Consider the following 24,378-nt stretch of genomic DNA (forward strand, 5'->3'; position numbering starts at 1 on the left):
ACATGAATATATATTGAAATTCCTGAGTATCTAAACAGGTAAACCTAACAAAGTGGGTGATGACTACATCAATATAAATCAAATACCAACATTTACAAGTAATTGCTGCAGTAGAACACGTGAAGAAGCTAAATATAAAAAATAACAACATTCATATTGGAGCAACAGTTGTGAGCTGTTTAAGGACACTTTTCAAAGCTGTTGCATTCAAATAGGAAAAAGCCTCTAATCAGAACAACAGTTTCCCCCTGATGGCTGACAATTCAAAAGTACGTACTTGTGAAGGAAATAAAGTTTCATTCCAGTCTCACCTGCACTTTGCCTGTTAGGTGATCTCACAGAAATTAAAAGAGAGAACAACGAGTCCCTCACACTCCTGGTCTCCCGAAGCGTCGCAAAGAAGACAATCCTCATGAACTGGAAATCAAAACATAATCTGAATATAAAGTTATTTAAAAACTTACTCCTAGACCACATCACATTGGAGAGAATTTCTGCTTGTAGGAAAAATCAATTGGCTCAATTTGAGTTGACATGGTCCCAATAATTAAATACACCATGTAGCCCTGTGGGGGGGGGGGGGGGCTCTTGGGGCCGTCTGTGGCTGGGGCGTTGTGGCTTGGGTGGTTGGCGGCCCTGTGATCTGGGGGGGTGCTGACATCTATCCTGGGGGGTGGCGGCCTGGGCTGGGGGGTGCCGGGGGGTGGGTGTATGGGGGGTTCAGCTCTGGGTTGGGGGGTGGTTCTGCTGGGGTGGGGTGGGGGTGCTGTGCTTCGGGCCCCGGCCGGGCTGCCTGGCCGGGGGCGGGCGGGTGTGGGGCTTCGGGGCCTTGGGGGCTGGGTGCCCTCCCGGTCCTGGTGGGGGTGCCTGCTGCGGCGCCGGGGGTGGGTCCTCCCTCCGCCTCCCTCCCCCCGCTGGGGCGGGGGTGGCCCCTGCTGCCGGGCTCCGGGTCTGGCTCGCCCCTGGATCTGGGGGGGTGGGGGTCAGTGGGGCTCCGGGTTTGGATGGACAGCTGACTGGAGATTATATGGGAGATGTGTGTGTGTGTGTGTGTGTGTGTGTGTGTGTGTGTGTGTGTGTGTGTGTGTGTGTGTGTGGGGGGGGGGGGGGGTTCGATGCAAGTGAGGACGGGTGTGTGCGGGTGTCTGCGTGTGTTTGTGTGTGTGTGGGGGGGGTGAATGTGAGTGTGGATGAGTGTGTGTGGTGGTGTGTGTGTGTGTGTGTGTGTGTGTGGGGGCGTGAATTCTATATATAAGTATGGGTGTCGTCCTATGTGAGTATGTGAGGGTGGGTGGGGGGGGGTCTACACTCCCTAGCCGCTTGGCCTCCAGCCGGGCTCGTACTGGGCCATGCGGGTCTTAGACTCTGCTCTTCGGCCGTCGGGTGGGGTGGGGGGGCTTCCTGCCCGGGTCCTCTTGTGGTGCCTTGTCGGAGTGGGTGTTGGTCCCCGTGTTCCAGGCCGGCCACTTCGGGGTGGGGTGGGGCGGCGCGGGGGGTCCAGCTGGGCCAAGTCCTAGCGACGGGGGGACCTTCTCCCTCTCAGCCCCTCCTACCTTACCTCACCTTACCTCATTCAACAATAGGGACCAGTGGGCGGGGCCTAGGGTGGGGGGGTCCAGGTGACTTAACTGTGGTCTGGGCCCTCCCCCGACTTTGCATCGCCCACAATTTTAACTACACTTAGTCACGCAGGGTCTTGAGGGGATCAGCTGGCTTTCGGGGTTCTGCCGCTGGGCAGCGGTAGAACGCCCGGGCCCCCGCTACCCCTCAATTTTAAACCGCACCCTAGACACACACATTGCTCCACCTCTTCAAAACACAAATACACACCTCCACATGCACCCAACACCCCACAGGGTGGAGGGGGGGGTGGGGGCTCCCCCCAGCACCTCCCGCTGTGGTCCCGCCGTGTTCCGGGGTGAGTGCGGCTGGAGTGTGGGGGGCACGCTAGCTCGGGCGTGGCACCTCCGGGGGGGCTGGGTAGTGGTTCTCCCTCCCTACTCACAGTTGTATTGGTGGAGGACGAGATCCCGTAGTGGCCTGGTGGGGGCCTGGCTGGCGGCCTGGGGAGTGGGGGGCACCCCCCCCCCCCAACCAAATAAATGTATGTGTGTGTGTCTGTGTATATGTATGTCTGTGTGTGTATGCGTATGCTTTGGTGTGGGTGTGGGTGTGTGAGTGGGTTGGGATTAGGGGGTGGGGGGTGGGGGGGGGGGGGGTGGCATTGGGGGCTCCTGGGGGTTGGAAGGTGGCTGTCCTCCGGCCGGGCCTGGCTGGGCCTTCGCTCTTCCTGGTCTGGGGGGGGTCTGATCTGGGGCTCGGCAGCTGGGGCCTTCTCTGTCCCGCCGGGGCTGGGGGGAGGTGGTGGGGGGATGGCCCCCGGGGGTGCGGCGGGCTCCGCCGCCGGGATCGGGGGGGGCTCCCTGCCCGCATGGCCTGGGAGCGTTGCACCGGCCGGTCCCGGCTTGGCGGCTCGGGTCGGGGCCCGGGGCTCTGCACCCTTTATCCTTCTCCTGTGGGCCCCTCTGGCCTGGGGGGGGTCCTCTCTGCGCGCTCCGTCTGGGGCCTTCCGGGTTGGGGCGTGGCTCTCCGGGGGGGTTTGTCGGGGCCTACCTGAATCCTGGGGTCGCTGGGTACCGGAGTGGCGGCGTCCGGCCCTGGTGGCCTCGGGCCCCGGGGGGGTACTGCGGGCCCCCCCACAACAGTTCCATTCACATCCAGAGGACAAACCACACACACACACACACACACACACACACACACACACACACACACACACACACACACACACACACACACACCTCTGAGTCTGGTTTCTCCCTGTTGGGGAGTTTTTCTTTCCACAGTCGCAAGCAAACCTGCTTGCTCATGTGGATATGTTGGGCTTTTCTATTTTCTCTATAAAAGCACATTGGAATGACTGTGATGTATTAAAAAAGAACACGTGAAGAAGCTCAATATAAAAAACACCACCATTCATATTGGAGCAACAGTTGTGAGCTGTTTAAGGACACTTTTCAAAGCTGTTGCATTCAAATAGGAAAAAGCCTCTAATCAGAACAACAGTTTTCCCCTGATGGCTGACAATTTAAAAGTACGTAGTTGTGAAGGAAATAAAGTTTCCAAAGACATTTATTCTCCATGTTTTGTCCAACCTGCTGATGAATGATCAGGATCCATCCACCCCAACCCTCCTCGCTCCCTGCACTGCGTCATCCATCATACAGGAACATGCATGTGGCGGCCAAGGAGGTTTCTCTAAAGAGTAGCTGCTGGCATTGGAGTTTCCTCCTGTTCTTTATTTTCATCCCATTTGTTTTCCTTCCCCTCAGTAACCGACCGGCCAGGAACAGACGCTCGTACCCGTTTCATTCTGACTTTGTCCCGTCCTCTTCCGAGTACAGGAGCCCTCACGGCCAACGGCATCAGCGCCGACACCAGCACCGAGATCGGACGGGCCAAGAACTGCCTGAGTCCCGAGGACATCATCGACAAGTACAAAGAGGCCATCTCCTACTACGGGAAGGTACCGAGCACAAACCACCGCCATCAACATATCAACATTTAATACACGAGACAGTCCAGCTCAGGTTTTTTCTTCCGTTGGTCAATAGACATTATTTAAACAACTTAGCATATTGGACAAAACTACATTTTGTCAACTATAATCATAGTATAAATACTTTTTTTTTTTAAAGGTAGGAGCGACAACATTTACACATGCATTCACATACGCAACCCCCTCACAAAAACTAATAAAAAGACACAATAAACAATCAATCGTGTTATAATTTAGTCAATTTTCTAATTAATAAAGCCAAAAATGTAGTAAGTGGTTGTCATTATTGTAATAACAATTTAACTATAATGTAATTGCTTAGTTGCAGTCGCATTAAAGAAATATTTTCTAAATGTATAATTGCAACAATAATGTAATAATACATAAATAGGGCTGAATTTGTTCACAATCAAAATCTTTTTTTGCAGGTTTTGTGCAGTTTGCTGATTTAAAAAAAAAAAAAAAGGTTATTGTGGATGGGATAGTCGTCGTGTTCTTTCATTGAGGGTGGAAAATGTGCAACGCTCTCCATAATGGTTGTAACATTTGAGTATTTTACTGCATATTTGGCTTTATTACATTTAGAATGGCTACTATTGGTTGTCGTAAACCCAAACCACACATCAGTCAGTAAATAAAGAGCTATACGTTAAGACCTGCGTATCTTTTATTTTCAAATAAATAGCTCACTCTGAATTTAACCTGAGTAGGAAGGGGCATATTTGTTGTTTGTGATGTACCCTGATTGCAGTTTAGTGAGGTGGGCCAGGCACTTGTTGTGTAAAAAACCTTACCAGTATGATTTGTAAGGGCAGAAATGTAGAAATGCGCTTCGTAATACTTGCACATCTCACCAGGGGGCAGCATTAGATTTGGGTTGAGGTCCTCTGAGTTTGCGGTCCAGCACAGCTGATTGGAGCTGGAAAAAAAAAAAAAGAAATTCCAGTGCGTTTAGTTGAAATGTAATTATTAGTGGAAAGCAGCGTTACACAGGCCGATCGCTATGATGTGGCTGATCTTGGCACAATGCGTTTGTCGTCTCTTTTGACCAGCGCCGCACGACTCGGCAAAGTGACAGAGAACGACATTAAAGGATCCCCTATGCTTAGGAAGGCTGAATAGGCTCATTATGCTGCCTAACTATTCAGAAGCCATCCCGCGCTTTATCTTCATTATTATAATTACCTTTTCGCACTGACCTCCCTCGGCCCTTTTACCTGTAACCAGTTCATTCAAAATTAAATTACACCTCAACACACGGCCATTCAGATATTAATTGAATTTTAATAAGGAGACAATGAGGGTGGGAGTGGGAATGAAGTTGAGGGACGGCGAGAGATAAATCGCGGCGCGTGAAGCCTCGGTGGCGGCGCTAAATCACAAACGGAGGCTCGGTGGGGGGGGGGGGGGGGTGGGGGGTTGGTTCTCACACACGTCCGTCACCTCCTGCGCCGACTGGTGAGCACGTGAGAAAACAGCCCCTCAGATTACAATTCATTAGAATTTCAATCCTCTCCAACCTGCCGCAGTACAAGAACGCCGGCGTGATCGAGCTGGAGGCCTGCGTGAAGGCGGTCCGGGTCCTGGCCATCCAGAAGAGGGCCCGGGAGGCGTCGGACTTCCTGCAGAACGCCGTCTACATCAACCTGGGCCAGGTACGTCCACATCTTCCCTCCGGACTGGAACTCATCACACACATGCAAAACACAGTGGACAATTTTCTGTGGGGGGGGGTTAAGACCAGCGAGACCAGGGGGCTGACACAAAGAGCCGCTTTCACAATTTTCCACCAAATCAAATTTGTCTGTAGCCGCAAAACATGTAAACTCGCTGAAATGAAGAAAACAAATCTAAAAAAAAAAATGCAATATGAACTAAAATTTGGTTTGTATTCATAAAGTGTCATAGATACTTTTTTTTAGATATATTTTGTAAAAATGTTTGGGTGTTTTTTTACCCCTCTTTTTTTTCCATGGATTTTTACACACTAGGTATTTTCTGCATCTTTAGCCATTTAACTGTTTACAGCCGTAGAGCCTTTCCTCCTGGTTACAGCAGTTTTAGTTATGTTTTCCCTCCTTTTTTCCTTTTGTATTTTTTCCTTTATATTCCTGGAAAAAGTTACTCTGCACTGGCAATTGTAATCATTTTAGTATAACAATTCTTACTGGATATATTAATATTGTCATTATGTTGTTTTAGTCTGTTCCAGCTGTTCTGGCCATCTTAGCCACTTGAATTTATTTAGCTGTTTTTTTGCCTCGATGAGACCATTTTTGGAAAATCATTGTATTCAAATAAAATAAAAATGTAGGCACAATGTTTATTCCCCAAAACAATTCTGAAAATGTCAGGGAGCCGTTACCTTGGGGCTGAAGAGCCACATAGAAGCTCCACAGCTGCTAAATCTATTTTAAGAAACATCATTGCAGGCCTCCTTTCCACAAGATTTTCAAGTGAAAATGAAGACCTGTTGTTGGGTTTTGGGGTCCTTTGACACGGCAGCAGTGTAACGTTACACAGTTTTTAGAAAACTGCTCCTAATGGGAACTTTTTAACACTCCGACTCCAATTCATGGAAACGGGGGGGCAACTTTTCTGAAACGTCCGACACTGTGTTAATATTGACTTCAAAACAAAACCTTTGTGAAAAGTAAATGCAGAAACGATCCATTTCTATTTGAAACGTTGTGTAAACGGCGCCTCAAGCCAACCCAAGTGTTTGATTCTTTGCCGATGATAAAATTAGACGTTTGATGTGGATTCAGACTGTGTTTTATCTTCGAAATTCCTTCTCTGAACTCATTTCTCTCTGAACAAGTGAGAAGATCCTTCCTATTGCTCACTGCAATACAAACACCTGATGGATTCCTACCCCCTGCTGAGTATCCAGAGAAGAGTTCTTTTCTTCAGATTCTGCAACTCTTTTCTCCCCAAACATACTTTTGCTCATTGCTGCCAAAGAAACTTCTATTTTGACTTTATTGTACAGTGTTCAAACATTTATTTGCACATGAATCTGATGTCAAAAACGCACAAAGGCCTCTTTTTTTTTTTTTTTCTTCAACTCCCTGCTGGAGGTCTTTCTTCAGATCCTTTTGGAAATTCTTTCTCAATCTTTTCCTGATCTCTACTTTGCCTGTGCCAGCTTTTATATTATTTACTTATTTATTTTCTCAATGTTCTAATTACATCCTGAGGAAGCATCTCCCTAAAAGTGTCTTTTCATGCGTCGTCAGCAGAAGGTATCTACAGTTTCAGGGTAAGAGGAGCTGATGTGTGCTGAATATTGAGATTTTTGATTTCTTGAAGCAACATTGGATATCATCCCGCTCTAAAAAGCATTATGCAATACAGTTAGAAAAAATAGGGTTAAATAAAGGTTTAAGACCTCAGTAACTGTTCAAGTCTGATGAGGTGCCCATGATAGAAGAATGTACAAAACTCCAGCCATGTCTTCCTAATATTAAAATCAGTTCAAAAGGTTTTAGAAAGGTGAGATAGAAGGACATTTCCATCCATCTTCTTCTTTCATTACAATGGTGTGTTACCAGGGAGCTTCTGGATGCATAGCAAGCAGAGTAATACCACTGGTGACCTGGAGGGGTGATGTTGAGCAGTTTGGCTCGTGTGACCAGTGAAAGGAACTAAAGGAGACAATGTAACTTGAAAGCCAACAGAAATATTCATCCCTTTGAGGAAAGACTACTTATATTTGGGAAAATATACAAATTTCTGAATTTACCTCACCTGGACATCAGGACAAAAACCTTCAGGTGACTTTGTTGAACAGGTAATGAACGTCAAACGTAAGACAATGAATTATCCCCAATACCAAATTAAACACTACTGGGGTCCCAATTCCTATTTTTAGCAGTTTTGAACCTGTTTTATTCATGTTTGGATTCTAAAAGTTATTCCACATGAAGCCAACTACTCTTTTGGATGTATAATTTAACAATCACGCCAATATAACAGACGCATGAGAACATTTATAATGTAGTTATGCATTTACTTGTGTAAAGGAAGCAGTTGTTCCACAGCAGTTAAACATGCTGTTGTAAGTTCCACTCTTTGCTCATTGTAGGGGAGCACCGATCCACATTTATTCACTTCTGATCTGATCCCGATACCTGAATTTGGATATCTGCTGATACGATATTATTCTGATACCAGAGCTCTGTTTGCTTTAATATTTTTATTATCATTATTGTTGATTTTATATGAGGCTATAATAAAATCCTCTCTACAGTAAAGTATGAAATATAGGAATGTTTGCATGTTTTCTCTCAAAAGACAACTTGAGGTTAGTAGAAGGTGAGAAAAGGAAGCAGGACTAGCAGTTGGACAATGTGAGGGTCTGAGTGACGTCATCATCTCATAATAAACTAGTTTTATCTTTAAAACCTCAGAATCACTTAATCAATTCCTGGGGAAATTCTTTAGCAACGCAGCACAAACTGCAATTTTTCCATCACTGACAACACAAATGATTGGGACTATTTTCAGAGAGTTTAGTGTGGAGGAGGACGGAGCTTCATGGAGGTGTGAATCTCCTGCTACAGCCTGGAGGAGCTGCTGTTCATTGTTTTGACGTCAGAACTGTTCTCCTGGAGAGCTGCAGTTTTATAATGGTGATGCCTGGTGGCAGAGTGACGCCTCGCTGTACTACGGCTTCCCAAACATCCACATTGATGTGTTGCTTTGTGCTGATTTGAGCATAAAATACGTCCAAACAGCGGATATATTGTCATGAAAATTTGAAAAGCACAGTGCTGCTACACTAGCCTGCTCGCTGGCTGCAAACTGTGGAATGGATTTCCTGGATCATTACTCCGCGTCTCATTGAGACCCGCCTCCGTTCAGGAAATCCATCCCACAGTTTGTAGCCAGCAGGGAAACACTGTGGAGTCGTTTCAGCAACAGTAAAGCAGACGAGCCTTCATGGATCGGAAATCTCTGCAGGTTGGATCAAAAATATCCAATCCATGAATTATTTTTGTATCGGAACCCTTTACTGATACTGGATCGGACCGGCCCGAACCCGAGCTCATTGTCCTTCTTTTTCCACCGTGACCCCTTTAACTTAAGGTCGATGTGAACTCCGAGGCTACGGTCCAGTACCCTTGAAAGGTTTCTTTTGGCTCAGGTGGCAGAGCTTGTCCGCCAATCGGAAGGACCGCCGTTCGATCCCCACTCGTCCTGACTCGAGTGTCCTTGAGGGAGAGATTGGAGCTGATGGAGGGTGAGCTCCAGAGCCACGAGGCTGCCTGATTGTAATTGACGAAGACGGAATGGGTTTCTCTCTGAAGAGCAGCTCAACTGAAATAAAACAGAAGGGATTCACAATTAGCGAGGCGAAACCAAAACATATGAAGGACGTTCACACTCAATGAGCCTCATCAGGCCACGCTTACGCAACGTTTCAAGGGAAAACGCATTGTATTTGAGTTTTTGTTTCAGAAAAGTTTCATGTTGAAACAGCAACTTTTAGAAAAGGATGTTGAATGCGGGAAACGATGTAGTTTCCATGTTAGGCCACTCCTGGGTGCTGTTAATTGATTTTTACATCGAATCACAAAACAATAAGCTCTCGACATTAACAATGGTGAGGATGTGGACATTCCTATGGACGGACAACCATGTTGGATAGTTTTACAGGCGACTCGACTATATTGCTACCAGTTCCTGTGTTCTATGGCATTTCTGCCGCCTCCATGGAGATGGAACATACATACAGTATGTGAAAAATGTATTTTATACTAAACATTCACTTCTACATTCTCACATTTTTACTAACGCAACGCGAAGGCCCTGTGTACACGTCATCGTTTTAGAAAAGTTTTGGGTTTACACGGCAATGTTTTGAAAATGTGTGTTTCCCATAGAAACGGCGAAAACGATGCAGTTGGCATGCCAGGTCACGAATTGGTCCTGTTGGTTATTTTTGTAATGAAACCAGCGTTTTGAAGAAGTTGTGTTTTCTTGAGTTGGAGTGTTTTCGAAAAGTTTCTCATTAGCAGCCGTTTTCAGTGTCTCCAAGCACCGTTCTCATGTGAACGGCAACGACACTTGTGCGATTTCGCTTGAAAACGTTGTCGTCGTGCAACCGGGGCCTTGGAGGCGCTCCAGATCTCGTGAAGCGCCAACACTGAAATGTCTCCGTGACCGCAGCTCTCGGAGGAGGAGAAGATCCAGCGCTACAGCATCCTCTCCGAACTCTACGAACTCATCGGCTTCCACCGCAAGTCGGCCTTCTTCAAGCGCGTGGCAGCCATGCAGTGCGTGGCCCCCACCATCCCGGAGCCCGGCTGGAGGGCCTGCTACAAGCTGCTGCTGGAGACGTTGCCCGGGTACAGCCTGTCTCTCGACCCCAAGGACTTCAGCAAAGGTAGGCCGCCACTCGGCGCCGCTTCTGGGCAAATCTATGAATAATAGTCTCATTGGGATGGGTTTTGAGGAAAATGATCTTATCTGGTCAGTTTTCAGCTTGGCACACTAACAAACACGTTCTTTAATAATATTTCAAGTTTGTTTTTTTTCAAAGCTGTGAATCCTCAGATGAATATAGGGGAAAAAAGAATAATTTAAATTGTTGGACTCTTTTTTTTTCAAACCTGCAAAGTATGAGTCATGAAATATAAAAAGTTACTACACAGCCTCAATTCCAGAAAAAGTTAGAATCTTATTAAAATGGCACTGAAAATCGAATTATGCAAATTACTAAAACGGCTGAAGAAAACATCACAACTTGAAAGATCTATTTGCTCACATAATGTGATCTCGGCAACATGTCTTCATCTTTTAATTAATTCTACCTTTTTAACCTATAAATGTTCAATCAAAGAGGCTGGGCTGGGCAAGCAAAGTACCTCACTTCTACAACACACACTAGCAAGGGGAAAACCGCATGTGGCCCGTCTGTCTTCTCTGAGTTTTGAAAACGATGTCCATTAACATGGAAATGGCAGAAGACTTTGGTTTTCTTTGTTTTTGTGACGACACGGACATTCATATGGACAGACAACAAATTGGATGCTGTTACGGGTGGCTCAACTTTAAAACTACCCAGAGAATATGTTGTTGAGTCGTGACACACTGGACGCAAACATTGAGGTTATTTTCCATCTATTCGCACATGTGCAGAAGAATGATCTACTATGGCCGTGTGCAGGAGCGGTGCCAGCATTTCAGAAAAGTGTGCGTTTCCGCTGTTTCCACGTCGACTGAGTCGCCGCTTTTTCAAAAAGTTGGATTTTCAGTGACTCCGAGCCCTGGACCCCTGAAATGCAATGAAATGTTTCTGGATTCACGTGAAAACTCATTAACGAGGGCCAATACTTCAATATCGGTCTGTCTTCAATCGGTTGAAGCTCAGGAACAATGCTGGCAGTTCTGCTTTTATTTTTTTAAACTGAAAGTAGTTGTTTGAAATTGGTCTCTCGTCATTAATTCACTGTATTTGTCATGTAGTATAATTTCATAGCTCTGAAAAGGACTAATAGGAGTCGTTCTCATTGAATAAATGAATGCAGTGCCCTCCTGTGCCATCCTCAATGCGTGAGTGATGGCAGAGTAAACATATTCACTCCATTGACTAGACAAACAGGGCCGCTTCATTTTGGTTTTTTGCTCTCTTTTCAAGAGTTTCTCCTTCAGGGCCCTCTGCATTCGCGCCACCACTCTGCTCACAAAAGGAGCACAGCTGAGACCTGACCTGCGCTTTTGTCGACTCTTTGGCGAGACCCTTGTGATAAGCCTCGGTTCTACAGACTCTTGACCCCTTTGCTCCAGTGCAGCCACTCCATGGCCAGCATGAAAAGATGGCAAAGAGGAAAACTCAGGGGGATCCGCTTTCTTTATCTTGCCATCACTATTCATAGTGAGATCACTTCTTTTTCCCCTCTCTCCCTCTCTGCTGTGCTGCTAATATTTGGTTTGTATCCTTTATAACAGTGAGTGGAAACAAGTTGTGATCAAGGTAAAAGGCCTGTTGCTTGAACTGGAGGCGTGTTACTGATGATATTAGTGGAAAAGGGTGAAAAAGTGTGCCGGGACAAAACCAGTAGAGCTTTTTGTTTGCAAATTGCACATATTCAATGTTATTTTATGGAATTTATAGGACAAGGCCTAAATAAGCCACCGGCTTCATCCTTTACTTGGTCATTTAAAGTGACAGGTATGTTTTTTTTTTGTATTTTATGTATCAAACTATGACTAAAAATTCAAAAAAAATTCTGTTGTGTCATTGCACGGGGCACCATTTATGTAGGGATTCAGGCACTGAGTACCATTTATGTTGCGTTTTGACAGTTTGGCTATCAATAATGATTAATAATTATCAATGATAGTTATTAATTATGTTATTGAAATTTTAATCTGACCTGTATCAGATACCTCGGAGCACCACCTGTTTAACAGGAAATATAGCCAATTTGAATTAATAGTTAAATTAATTACAAGAATTAACAGTAAAGATAGAAGGATTTTGGAGTTCTTGACACAGAAGAGGTCGACATTTCATTCACCTTTGTTCTCATTAATAAAACAGCAAGTATTTGAGAGAGATTTGAGGGTCTAGAATGAGTTTATGTGAATGTGACTTGTTTTGTAAAACGTCAGGAGTCGTCAGATGGTGTTCAGTTACTGTGTGATGTTGTCTTTGATGTGATATGTGTAGGATTGTGAGTTAACTAGTTAGTAAAGCAAAGATTAGCATGCAGACCCTGTGTCTGTGGCAGAGCTAACGTTGGTTTAAAGGTTAATAACAGCTCCTAATATCATTATCTATAGAACTCAATCACTGTAACACAATCAACACATCTTCATAAAAGTTAAACAGTTCTATCATAGCATCAGGTTGAACTAATCTCAGGTAATGTCCAGTTGTTACCACTTCCTTGATGTCTTGAAGGAGTTCAGTTGTTGTCCAGGCTGGAGGGAAGCTGCTAGCTTCTTTAGCAGTTAGCACCTCCTGCTAACTGTGGTTGGCTGCTTCTGCAGGTTGAGGAGAAGATGAAGTTGACGATTCAGGAGCCGTGTTTCTTTGCAGTGTCCTGGTTCCCTTGTCCAGACTGAGGAGCTGGTCGCTCAGGTCTGTGATGGTTTTCCTGCTTGTTCAGGAAAAGCACAAAGACATTCTGTGAGGTGTTGTTTCCCCGGCCTCGTCCTGGAGAGACTGGTTGGTTTTCCCTGGTTGATGGGAGATCCGGCACTTGGGGCTGGTCTCTGGGTCCGGGGGAAGCTCTGACCCTTGTGGTCGGTCAGAAGAGGAGCTGAGGACTTCGTTGCAGGCCTCTGGTGTTAGCACGATGCTAACACTGGGTGAGCTGCTTCCAGCAAATCACCTCCTCTGTCAAAGAGCAGAAGCAGAAGCTTGAAGACAGAATCTTTCCAAAAGCTTATGGCAAGGTGGCGGAAATTCGAAGGTGTCGAATCCTGGGGGCCCCGACCGATCTGTGACTGGTTGAGCGTGGGGGAAGTCGGTGTCACTGAGGGGGACAAATGTCATGACAATGACAAATGTCTTGTGAGATGCCAACATTCCAAACAGATGGAGTAAGTTGTAGCATTCAGCACATTTTTGTCACAACTGGAATGGTTACAGCTTTTGTAGCTCCAAGTAGCCCTCACCGTCTTGCCAATCTGGTCATAACATTATTCTTTACTCAGCAATAGTAGTTAGACTTTCATGGTACAAAAAGATCGAAAAAGCACTAATGCTGTGTTTAAGGATGCATACAACTAGGTGATTAAATGATAGGTAACTACTCCCCTCAAGCACCAGACATATAAGCATTTTTTCATGCCCAAGGTGACTTAGGCTACATTCACACTGCAGGTAAATGTGACCCCATTCCAATTTTCTGCTCTGCAGTGACCCATATCTGATCTGCTTTGTGACGTTGTGAAAGTTGCAATTCTGATTTTTACGCACCACACACGGGTCTCGATCATATGTGGGACAAAATCGAATATGCATCTGACGTCTTCCAATTCGACTGCTGTCTAAACGGTCACATTGCATGTACGCCACTTCCACGTCATTGCCTTTAGAATCTACCTTGACATTCTAAAGCTGCTCCACAAAAGGCCATCAGGATAACATTCAAACTTAAGTCTGATGATGATCGGGTTTAAAATGTAGTGTGAAAGTTCACGCAAAGATCTTGGCAAGAAATTGGAATCGAGCATCAAGACCTGCAGTGTTAATGTATCCTTCTGTCCTGTAGCCAACCTCCACGAGGTGGAGTAGATAGCAGTCGTCACTGGCTTCCTCTCTTTGATGGCAGTGGACTGCAGATTTATCACTTTGGTGTGTTAGTATTTTGTAATTTCAGTTGTCTTTACTGGGGTTGATGTTGAATTCCATTAGCACACAAATGACACATTAGCAACTTCATAATAATTACGGGAACCGTCACTGAAATCAAATATTTTTAACACAATGACTGGATCGCCAATCATTTCACTTCCAATTTATTCCCCTGTATGACTAAAGCCATGTTTTTACCACACAAAAAGTGCAGGATAAGAAACTCAGCAGCAAGGAGAAGCATAACCAGAGCCAAATCTGGTCCGAGCAGAAAGTACGGGTAAAATGTAGGTGGGGGTTTAGAGCTCCACAGATATGTGACGTTGCAACAGTAGTCTTATCCGGAGTGGTTGGCCTTGACCCGTTCTGTTGTCCTCAGTGTCCCGACGGAAAAGTGGAAAATCTCAAATTCTTGCGGTAGAAACCCAAACCTTAAAAGACTATACCAGTCCATTTCCGCATTTTTTGTGCGGTGGAAACTGGGCTTAAGAAGTACTTACATCCTTTAGCAAGATGCAGTTTTGTTTAAATGCATGTAATGTATTAGAAATTAGAGAAGGAAGACGTTAGTATAACAATAACTGAACCTTGTTTTGTGGGAGTTTTGGGATAAGAGGGTTGAAAAATGAGCTGGACCAGTCATATACACAAAAATAAGGTGTTGCATATCTTCCAGGTTATTCTCCAGATAAAAATGAGTAAGAGGTGAGAAAGCTTATTTTGTTCGGCGGGTTTGTTCCCTGCAGTGCTGAATATTTGACAAGTTGTTCTAAGATAAGAAGCATGACTCATACAAGGGGATGTAAAAATGAGAAGGTCCTCTCGGTTTGTTCAGTTTACCAACTTCACGGGAAAGCAATACTAAATTGATGAAAAGTGCTCGTTGAACAATAGCTTTATCCATATATGAAGATATATACATGTTCTATTCAATGTTCTTTGTCTCAAGTGTGAGATTGACCTTCAAAATAATTTATTTGAAGATGTCAGTTCTTTAAAGGGAGCTTCACCTTCTCAAAAAAACAACGACGACTTTTCCACAATAAATTAAATAACCTGTAAACGAGCCACTGATAAGCCCTCAAATGGTTGGTAGAAGCTTGGTTAATGTCTTTTAACCTGGTTAAAGACCAGAAGTAGGGTTTAATCTGTATCATCCTACTGTGCATTTTGCCCTATACCTCCCAATTGGTATGTCTCCATACAGCTGCATTGTGCTGCATGCTTAAACAGACGGGGTCTGAGTTCCTTGAAGCACAAGACACATTGCTAGTACTTGATAACAGAGGCCAGGTGATGCCCTTCAAGCTGGATATTGATGAAAGATGGTTCTCAACAAATTTCAGCAAAAAAACAGATCAAGATGCCATTTAGTAAATGTGATAGTTCAGTGTCATCAGCATAGTGGCAGAGAGGAAAACCACATAGCTCTTCCCCTCTGTGCTGTTCATTTGCAGATATTCATATATTTATAAAAGGTTGGGATAAATACCAGCAGTGTATGGCATCTCATCAGGCTGAACTATAGGTGAGAGGCAGCTGAGGGGGGGGGGGGGGGGGGGGGGCTTCAGTCAGGTTTTGCAAGACCGCACAACAGCTAATCTGCAGCACCACACTCATTATCTTGGCGGTGTGCTAATTGGATTGCCAGACACCTCCAGTTGGAGCCTGAAAATAACAGAAGATGAAGTCATTTCTCGTGCTGGAGCGAGAGTCACATTCTCAGAAAATCCAAAAGTGTCCTCTGGATTACTGTCCTCCAGATAAGAGCCGGTTTTTGGCAGACAGGTGGAAGTCAGCTATTTTTAGACTGCTTAGTGGGCGCAGTTTTTCAGCTGGAAGCGGGGGAAAAAAGCTTATGCAGGAATTGCCTTTACAGTTTGTTCACATGGCAGGAGAGTGAATTTTCATCTGGACGAAGAAAAAAAGAAAAATAATTATACCCTGGGAAGCATCACAGTTGACGGTATAGCAAGGTTTTGTTTCAAGTGAGGAAACGTGTGTTTACCACATATTCCTCCTTGCCTCCCTCTGGTCCCCACCAGCACATCTCTTTCCTCCAGTTTTTCTTTCCCCACTCAGTGAGTCAACAGTCGACAGCTGGGAGTGGAGCGGGGCTGCCAGGACCTTATGTAACGGTCGGTGTCGGGCTGCAGCGGTATTGAGATGTCTGGTGGAGCACGGGGACGCAAACGCTGACTCAGCATCACACAAAACGGCGTGTGATAGTTTCAAGCGGGGATAGGTCTGACTGAAGAGGTTTGGTCTGAACACGTAATCACCACTGGACTTTTCATGCACTTGTTTGATTACAAGACGACACATGCTGGAGCCCAATGAATCATATCGTGGATGGGTACTGTTGAGCATTATTACTTGCTGTGGCTGGTGGGCTTGCGTGGACCAGGGACCCCCAGAGCTGTGATTGCGGGAGGTTTGTCTCCTGGTAGTGTCACCGAGTCAGAGAGGTCAAAGGTTAGAGGCCTGGTGAAGCGCTGGTGAATGTTGGGGATTGGACATAGGCCAAAAAAATCCTGTTCCATAAAGCATCTCTGTTACGGAAACGGCAAAAGAGGAAATCGACACTAGTTTGAGCAGCGGGCTTCCCGGCCCTGGACAGACAAGAGTGTTGCTGCCTGACATGGCTGATAGATACAGAAACACAACACGGAATATCTGATTTAAATGGTGTTAAAATGACCTTTTCTCTGCCGTCACATGAAACCAATAATCAGTGTGATTTATATCGTGCCTGATATAATTGACATTTGAATAATGACTTCAACATTCACACATTGATTTCTTTCATGACATTTCATTTGTCTGTAAAAAGTAAATGGTCAAATGATACAGATTCTCTTTATATAAAATCTTAAGATTACCCAATTATTTAAGAGAATTGACCACTGGAAACACATGAGAAGCTGCTGCCTACCTTGGGTAAAGTGTGACATGAATCATCATCTCTTCTGCCTCTGGTACCTGCATTCACTGCATGTGTCATTAAAATGGTGAAATGTGAAGATCAGAATGGTCTGAAGCTCTTGAAAACAAACTCAGACGAGCACAAAAGACTATTTTCAAGTAGCCGGCAATGACTTTTGACCTAAATATGAATAGAAACTTTTGGAAAGAGCTGAAACTGACGGAACAAATAAACTCAAATAAACAACTATTAATATTATTAGTATTATTTAAGGTAACGCCACGACTATGTAGCAATAATTGTTTATGACATTAAAGACCTTTCTCTGTTTGCCTTTGCCCAAGTCAGGTTCAGCTCCTCTGTGACCCTAAAGTGGATGAGTGTGGTGGTATAAATGATCAATGGATTGAAGATACTGAACAATATTGAAGACAAAACTGCAAATAAATAGTTCATATTAATAACCAACAATTGTTTTTAACAATAAATGGAAATAGCATGTGTTTGTGTGTGAAAGCACTTGATGCGAGAACTCAACCCACTATTTATTTTTTCTTCTAACAAACTAAGGATATTGTAGAATATATTGCAATGTAAAATGAATAATAATGCTATACGTGCATCTCATACTCAGGCTTGTGCCGCGTTTCCTAAATAAACAATGTCTTACCTCCGCAACGACGGATGACGTCGTGACGTTGGAGCTGTGTCACATTAGATGTCAGCGATGAGCTTTGTGTTCACCTCCTCTCTCCTCCCCGCCAGGTACCCACAGAGGCTGGGCGGCCGTACAGATGCGCCTCCTGCACGAGCTGGTCTACGCCTCCCGTCGCATGGGCAACCCGGGCCTGTCGGTGCGCCACCTGTCCTTCCTGCTGCAGACCATGCTGGACTTCCTGTCTGATCAAGGTCGGCACGGCAACACACACACACACACACACCCCGGGGAGACGCTTTTAAAAAGATAGAACACCGAGTGTGTCCATTGGCGAATTGAGAAATACCCTGTGAGGGTCTTCCAGCCCAGAAAGCGCCAACCTGTCCCTTGGCGATTGCAGGCATTATAGCTTAATAGTATGCGGCGCACAACAAAGCCAGCTTTTTCTTGGTGGGAGTGCAACATTGTGCTCTGACCAGAAATCCTGTGCAGCCAGGAGATAGGGGTTTTTACTGAAGCAGTTGAGCCAGACGGTCCACTGGCCACACAATAGAGGCCAGTGTAATCCGCGGTTGGCTGCTGTGCATGAGAATTGAGGGAAGGAAGGAGACGAGGAAGGCAAAGAAGGAACAAAATGAAGCAAGCTTGCCGAATGAAAATAATAGAAAAATCGGTGAAGGGACTTCAGGGCATCGGCAAAGACGGCCTTCTTAGAAGCCGCTCTGCTGGAAAAACATAATACCGTCCACAGGTCTACGCACATCAAGAGGCAGAAGCACTGGCTGACGTAATTACTTACTTTGGTGTATAAAAACAAGCAATTGCTCCTAAAGGAAAAAAAAAAATAAAGCAATCCTGTTGGCTGTTGCTAAATCAAATTCCATTTTGGATTTGCTTTGTGGACTTTCTTGGGGCTCAGCGCACTTCTGCTGAAGTTTGGATGCTTTCTTTTGAAATGCCGTCAGTCTGCAGTGTGGTAATAAAAATACCAAGAGGTTAGCACAGGTTCTCTTTGACGTCTGTTGTAAAATGTGGAATGCCGGGCACATAATCAAGTTCGACTTTCCTGTAGTTTTATGACGGTGAACACAAGTTACTTGAGATGCCTGCACAAAATATGCTTTCTATTTAACTGTGGGAGGACAAATTAAGACGGTAGGACTTGTGACCCCAGATTAAACACCCCCACAGCGCAAATCTGTATGTATGTATGTTTTTTGTTTGTGGAATTGGGCATCTTGTAAAAACTCATGAACACCCTCATGAAAGGTAAAGCAGTCCTCCATAGTTCCAATGAATCCACTTTTATTGTTGAGCCACCATTCATCGTGAAATAGGCTGTCTAGAAACGTGTTGTTGATTTTTTTTATTGTTTCTCTGCCTGCTGTACCTCCATCGCACTGCAAACCAAAAAGAGTTCAGATGCATCTCTCAATGCCCCAAGACAGTCCCTGGTGACGTGCTGACTATTCCTTCACACAATCCATTTTTTTCATTCACCAGACTTGACTCATTGAGGAGGAAATGGGAAAAAAACATGTCTTTACTATACAACAGTATTTTCCCTCCTTGTAGATCCACCATCGTGCAAACAAAACAACAATAAGTGCACTCCATCTCTATGGCACAGTCTTATTATCACAGGTAATACGTTAAGTTACAGCTTGTCAAGATATACAGAATATCTGTGTCTCCAGCTTAACAGATTGTGTTCCCATCATGCAGCAGTGTCCTCAGGAAACTAATGGTCTTGGCAGTTTGGGTAAACAGTGTTCTTAAAAATCACAACGCAACAATCCCTCATAAGGGGCAGAGTGTTCCTCCATAACAACTAAGGATTTGATTTGGCTTTTCAGAACTAGCGAGTTGGATTTGAAAGATTTCCTACATAGAAGCCCAATTTCCAGTTGTTGTGCGACGAGTGATCTGTTCATGAAATCAGTCAAGTAGTTTCAACAATACTTTTCTATCTCATGCCGGCGGGATTGTGTAAATCCCAGATCTGATAGTCTGTTGAGATATATTTGTGATGGCTGAGATGATTTTTGTCCACAGCTGTCATTCACAACTGTTTTAATAGAACCAAGATTTGACTTGAGTCAACACTGCATGAAACTACCAATGTCTCAACTGCGATTCATGTTTTTAAAAATCAACAACGGTCACAAAGTAATCATCATACTGCTCCTAATCTGGCACGTACTAGTAGACAAAATCTACTCGGAACACACATGTTTGAAGTAACACAGAACTCTCAGTGATAGCCCAGATTTCAAAAGCCGTGACGGTGAAATAGGAAAGTCTGGCAGATTCCATCCAGCCTCGGTTGTTTCTACTTACAATCTCACACTGTGTAATCAATATTTGCAAAATAATCAAAGCAACCAAGTCTCATATGTATTGTTATCACAGAGACAATATCTGCAGCTCTGCTAATCATCACCCTCTATTTTTAGTCCAGTTGCAATTAAACTCAAGTTTGTCGCAGCTCCAGCGAAATAAAAAAAAAACAAAACAAAACACTCTGCCGACAGTTCTATCAGTTCCATCACGCACAGAAATGTATTATCAGTTAAAAAAAAAGATAGCGTGATCATTATTTGATGACATTACTAATTGTTATGCCATTCAAAACACTGGGAATGTTTCTTCCTGTGTGAAATGTGAGATTGCAGCCGTGCTTTTTAGCGCTGCTGCGTTTCAATCTTGATCCCAAATAGTGCAGAGCGCACACTAATTCTTTCACCTTTTACAAGTAATTCCAATCACTAATCACTGTTTTTCAACATGTCTCCTGGCCGAGACAGGCAGCAGTACTTTAAGGTTCCAGACAAAAGAGGCACATAAAACACACAAAACCTATGAGAAACATGTCAACAAATAAAAACTAAACATGCAAAGTTGCTTAAACAGAATTGCCCACAGATGAAAATTAAGTTAAAATTAAATTTACCACTAACGTCGCTCCGTTCGTACGTCGTCGTCACGAGACAAACAGATAAAATCACTGATAAAAAACAGATAAAATCACGGTTTTGTGATGCAGTAACTTGTGGGAAAGTAAAAGTAATCAAATTACTGTTTTTGCATTTTTAATCCCTTACTTTACTCGTCATTTGAAAAATGTTGCGCACACACACACACACACACACACACACACACACACACACACACACACACACACACACACACACACACACGTTGCAATGTCCAGTGAAGTAGTCCACTTTGCTTGTAGCTTCATATCGTTGTGTATATATTGATGTTGCAGACGGTGTTTTTCTTCAAAAAGAAGGATTCCCAGTTTGGAGACATGAAAAGTTTGAATGTGTTTTATATCGTTCCTATGATTCTAGGATTTTCATTTGAGTCCAATCTTATTGATATTTTCTTTTCATTCCTTATAATAATCACACCTCATAGATCTTATTTTTGGGCCTTAAGTTTTTGTACATGTTGAATTTAATTAGAGCTGGCTCTGTTCACATCCTTAATTAAAACCCCCACTTGCCAAATTACTTGTGGAGCAATAACCTGTTGGAGGAGTTTATGCGGTGGCATAAAGTCTTAAAGCCGTACGACTGTCAAGGTTACCGAAGCAATTACAGCCCTGCTTCTACAGTAGCTTACTTCATGCAGAGACCCTTCATTATTGCAAATAGAATTGCTCTTTCCACCAATTAAGTGTGCCTTAAGCAGCAGCAGCAGTTTGATGTGGATAAAAGAAGTGAGACTGTTCCCACAATGCCGTCCAGTCGTATCCCTGTGTCTGTAGGAAGAAACCCAACATGTACCATCGTGCGGAAAGACAGATATGGACGCATACAAAGAAGCCTCCAAACTGACTTTAAATGTCAGTTCTTGTTGGGTTATTGGGAGTTCAGCCTCTGACAGCACTTGGTAGAAAATGATCCTGTTGTGACGAGTCTCGAGCAGACTCCAGTACTTTGTCTTTCAAACACAAGATGATATTCCCCACAGTCATAAAAACACAAAACTCCAGTTAAAGAAAAGCAATTCAAGTTGCTTTCAAGAAAACACGGTAAGACCCGGGTCCTCCAGAGCCGCTGTCCTGCAGGGTTCTGCTCTCTCCCAGTCGCAACACGCCTGATCGTAGTGAGGGCCTGGTTATTGGGCTTGGTGGTGACATCATCGTTAGATTCAGGTCTGCTGAAGCAGGGAGAGAACAGGTTTACTGAGGCCCAGATAAATATCTAACAACAACATTTGTAAACATCATGATTGATTAAATGAGGCGAAAGTAATTACTATTACATTATTAATACACACTATGCTTGTAATGTTATTATAGTGTTAATCATCTTGAACTTGCACTATAAACGCTGGAATATTTGTATGTGTGTGTATATATATATATACAGGCACTCCTTATGTCACCACTAATATCACCTATGAGTTTGGGATTGTCTATTTCTATACCCCCTCCCAGACTAGCCAAGTCTATTGTAGAAACGAATTGGCCGGAGATCCAGGTCAAGTTGACGTGTCCGCTATCTCATCGCTCTAAAAACTCTACCATCCTCGCGGCAACATGGGAGAAAGAAACCTTCCAACCATTAGCGACTCAATAGGATTGTTTTTGCTTTGAACTTCATTTAACACATTTTTTTTTAAATCTTCCCAAAACTCTGGCTCAATCAAACACGTGTCATTAAGGCTCTATTATAGAACCTGGCGCAGCATATTTGAGCTCTCGTTAGCTTGCCGGCTTTATGGAGGCAGAGATGCACCAAACTGCTGTCACGTCCCTTCCACACTTCCCTCTATTAGTTGTGCGACAGGCCGCCAGTGTCCGCTCACAGCAGGTGTGATGAATTCATTTTCACAGATGAATCTCCAGCTGACTTTGCACTGACTTTCCAGCCAGGATCCTGCATCAGCACATGCAATGTAATGGCGCCGGGGAAGACTGGTGTTGTTTTCCTTTACTTGCAGTGAATTATCCACCAGAAATATTAGTGTCAGATCTACAGGGGCTATTTGAGTTAAATCACACGTGCTAATATTACTCCTTTTTTATTATTATGAATTATTATGGCTGCCCATGTTTCCCTCACACTAGCCTCCAGAACAATCTACATTTTTCATGACACTGTTGACATTCCGTGTCGCTTCTGTCACACAATCTAATTTGACGCGTCTCCCTCCTGAAAAATGATTCCAATGCCTGTGCTGTCATTAAAGCCAGTGGAGGCTCTCGTCTCCCTGCTTCCCGGTGCTCTCCTTGAAGTACCACCACGAGTGATAAGGCGCAGTGAAAACACAGTATTCTTCAGGGCAGCATTAACTGCTGACTCACTGCCAACTCCGACGTGTGAATATCTAGGAAGAATGATAGCGGCGTCACTCTGACGTTCTTGTTTCGGATTAAGGCCATAAACCTGTTGGAAAAGTCCAAGAATGCAAGAAACATTGGTGATTGTTGGCTGCTTGTGTCTTTGGTTCACTTTCTAATATTCAGTTTCAACTTATTAAGTCGGCGGTATTGATATTTTCTCACACATTTCTTCTGCTTTTCTCAAGTTGGAATGAGTAATGCACCTGTGCACCCAGTGGCCTGACGGTTTGAAAATGAATGTAAAATAATCCATCTATAATCAGGTTTTTACTCAGTCGGTAGAGCAGGTATTCTTAGCACTGGTCGAGGGTTTGAGCCATTTCTTCTTGTCCGTGTGCCGCAGTGTCCGTGGAATCACCATCACCATTGTTGGCAGCATGAATCTCTTTTTTTTATTCTCTGAAGCGACATCGTTTGTGTTTCAAAGACGTTTTTCCTTTGGATGACAACCTTTTGAAACGCTTGTCCCATTACACTGGAACGCAGGGACACTGAAACATATGTAGTATCCCTGTTGGGCCACAAGTGGGTGCTGTTAATGTGTAATAAAACCAGCTCTGTGGAACACTGCAGGAAATTCTTAACTGTACATTTGCCTTTGAAATGAAAACTATGTTATTTGGCTGTGTACCACAGAACTGGGGGAAAAAAAGATAAGTGTTTGCTTAGTGCCTTGCTGGTAGCAAGCAAAAAAACTATAACTAAGAAATGGTTATCCTCGGACATACCAACTTTAACATTATGGTGGGAAACCACATTGGAAATCTATAGGATGGAAGAGTTGACTGCTTTTGTTCATGATAAACATGGCTGGTTTGACGCATGTTGGGGTAAGTGGGCGACACACACCAATGCAAAAAGGTCCAATTACAAACTCAAAATGTAGACTATAGTTAGTCTTTCTTTCTCTCTCTCTCATCTTTATTGTTACCGTTTCTTTAATTGAGAAATAATTGTTATCTACTGGTCACTCCCTGTTCTACAATGTTCTGTATGTTTTATTGTGTCAAAATATAAAAACTCATAAATAAAGAATAAAAAAAAACAAAAACCAGCTCTGTAGTCACATGGAGCAGCGGTCATTAAACCTTGAAGCTCCTTAAAAACTGTCTTCGTCATGTTGCTCCACACAGTGTCGGTCGTTTGTCGGAAGTAAAATGTGTCTTCACTTATGCAGATGATAGAGTAGTTGCCATTAAGAGGCTTTATCGGAGAAGCAATTCAAGCATGAGCAGCCACACTGGTTGTTACAGTGAACCCTCGCTATAACGCGGTTCACCTTTCCCTGTTTCGCGGATTTTTTTCGTGGAGTTTTTTTGCTTTTTTTTTTTTTTTTTTTTTACAGTGCATTGTGTTCTGCAACCTGATTGGCTCAGGGACTGTATGTCACAGTGTCGACGAAACGTTGTGCACCGACAAAGGCGCCTGCGGACGCGCCCAACAGGCAGAGGAAGATGCTAACTATCGCAGAAAAAGTCAAACTTCTGGACATGCTGAAGGAATGTAGAGGTTCTGAGGCTGGAGGCTGAAGTCAGGACAAAGAGCCACAGTCAGAGGAACT

General features: G+C 44.1%; 1 protein-coding gene across 2 annotated transcripts in view; it reads left to right on the forward strand.

The window, feature by feature from the left end:
* trappc9 (trafficking protein particle complex subunit 9) overlaps positions 1-24,378 on the forward strand; it is a 270,086-nt gene that overhangs the window by 8,172 nt on the left and 237,536 nt on the right. For both annotated transcript variants that reach the window (XM_080515759.1, XM_080515760.1), the window contains 4 exons: positions 3,405-3,526; positions 5,089-5,214; positions 9,734-9,950; positions 17,566-17,709. In XM_080515759.1, coding sequence (XP_080371885.1) covers positions 3,405-3,526; positions 5,089-5,214; positions 9,734-9,950; positions 17,566-17,709 — 609 coding nt within the window. The remainder of the gene's footprint in view (positions 1-3,404; positions 3,527-5,088; positions 5,215-9,733; positions 9,951-17,565; positions 17,710-24,378) is intronic.

The sequence above is a fragment of the Blennius ocellaris genome (assembly GCF_963422515.1).
Source record: "Blennius ocellaris genome assembly, chromosome: 20".
Taxonomy (NCBI): domain Eukaryota; kingdom Metazoa; phylum Chordata; class Actinopteri; order Blenniiformes; family Blenniidae; genus Blennius; species Blennius ocellaris.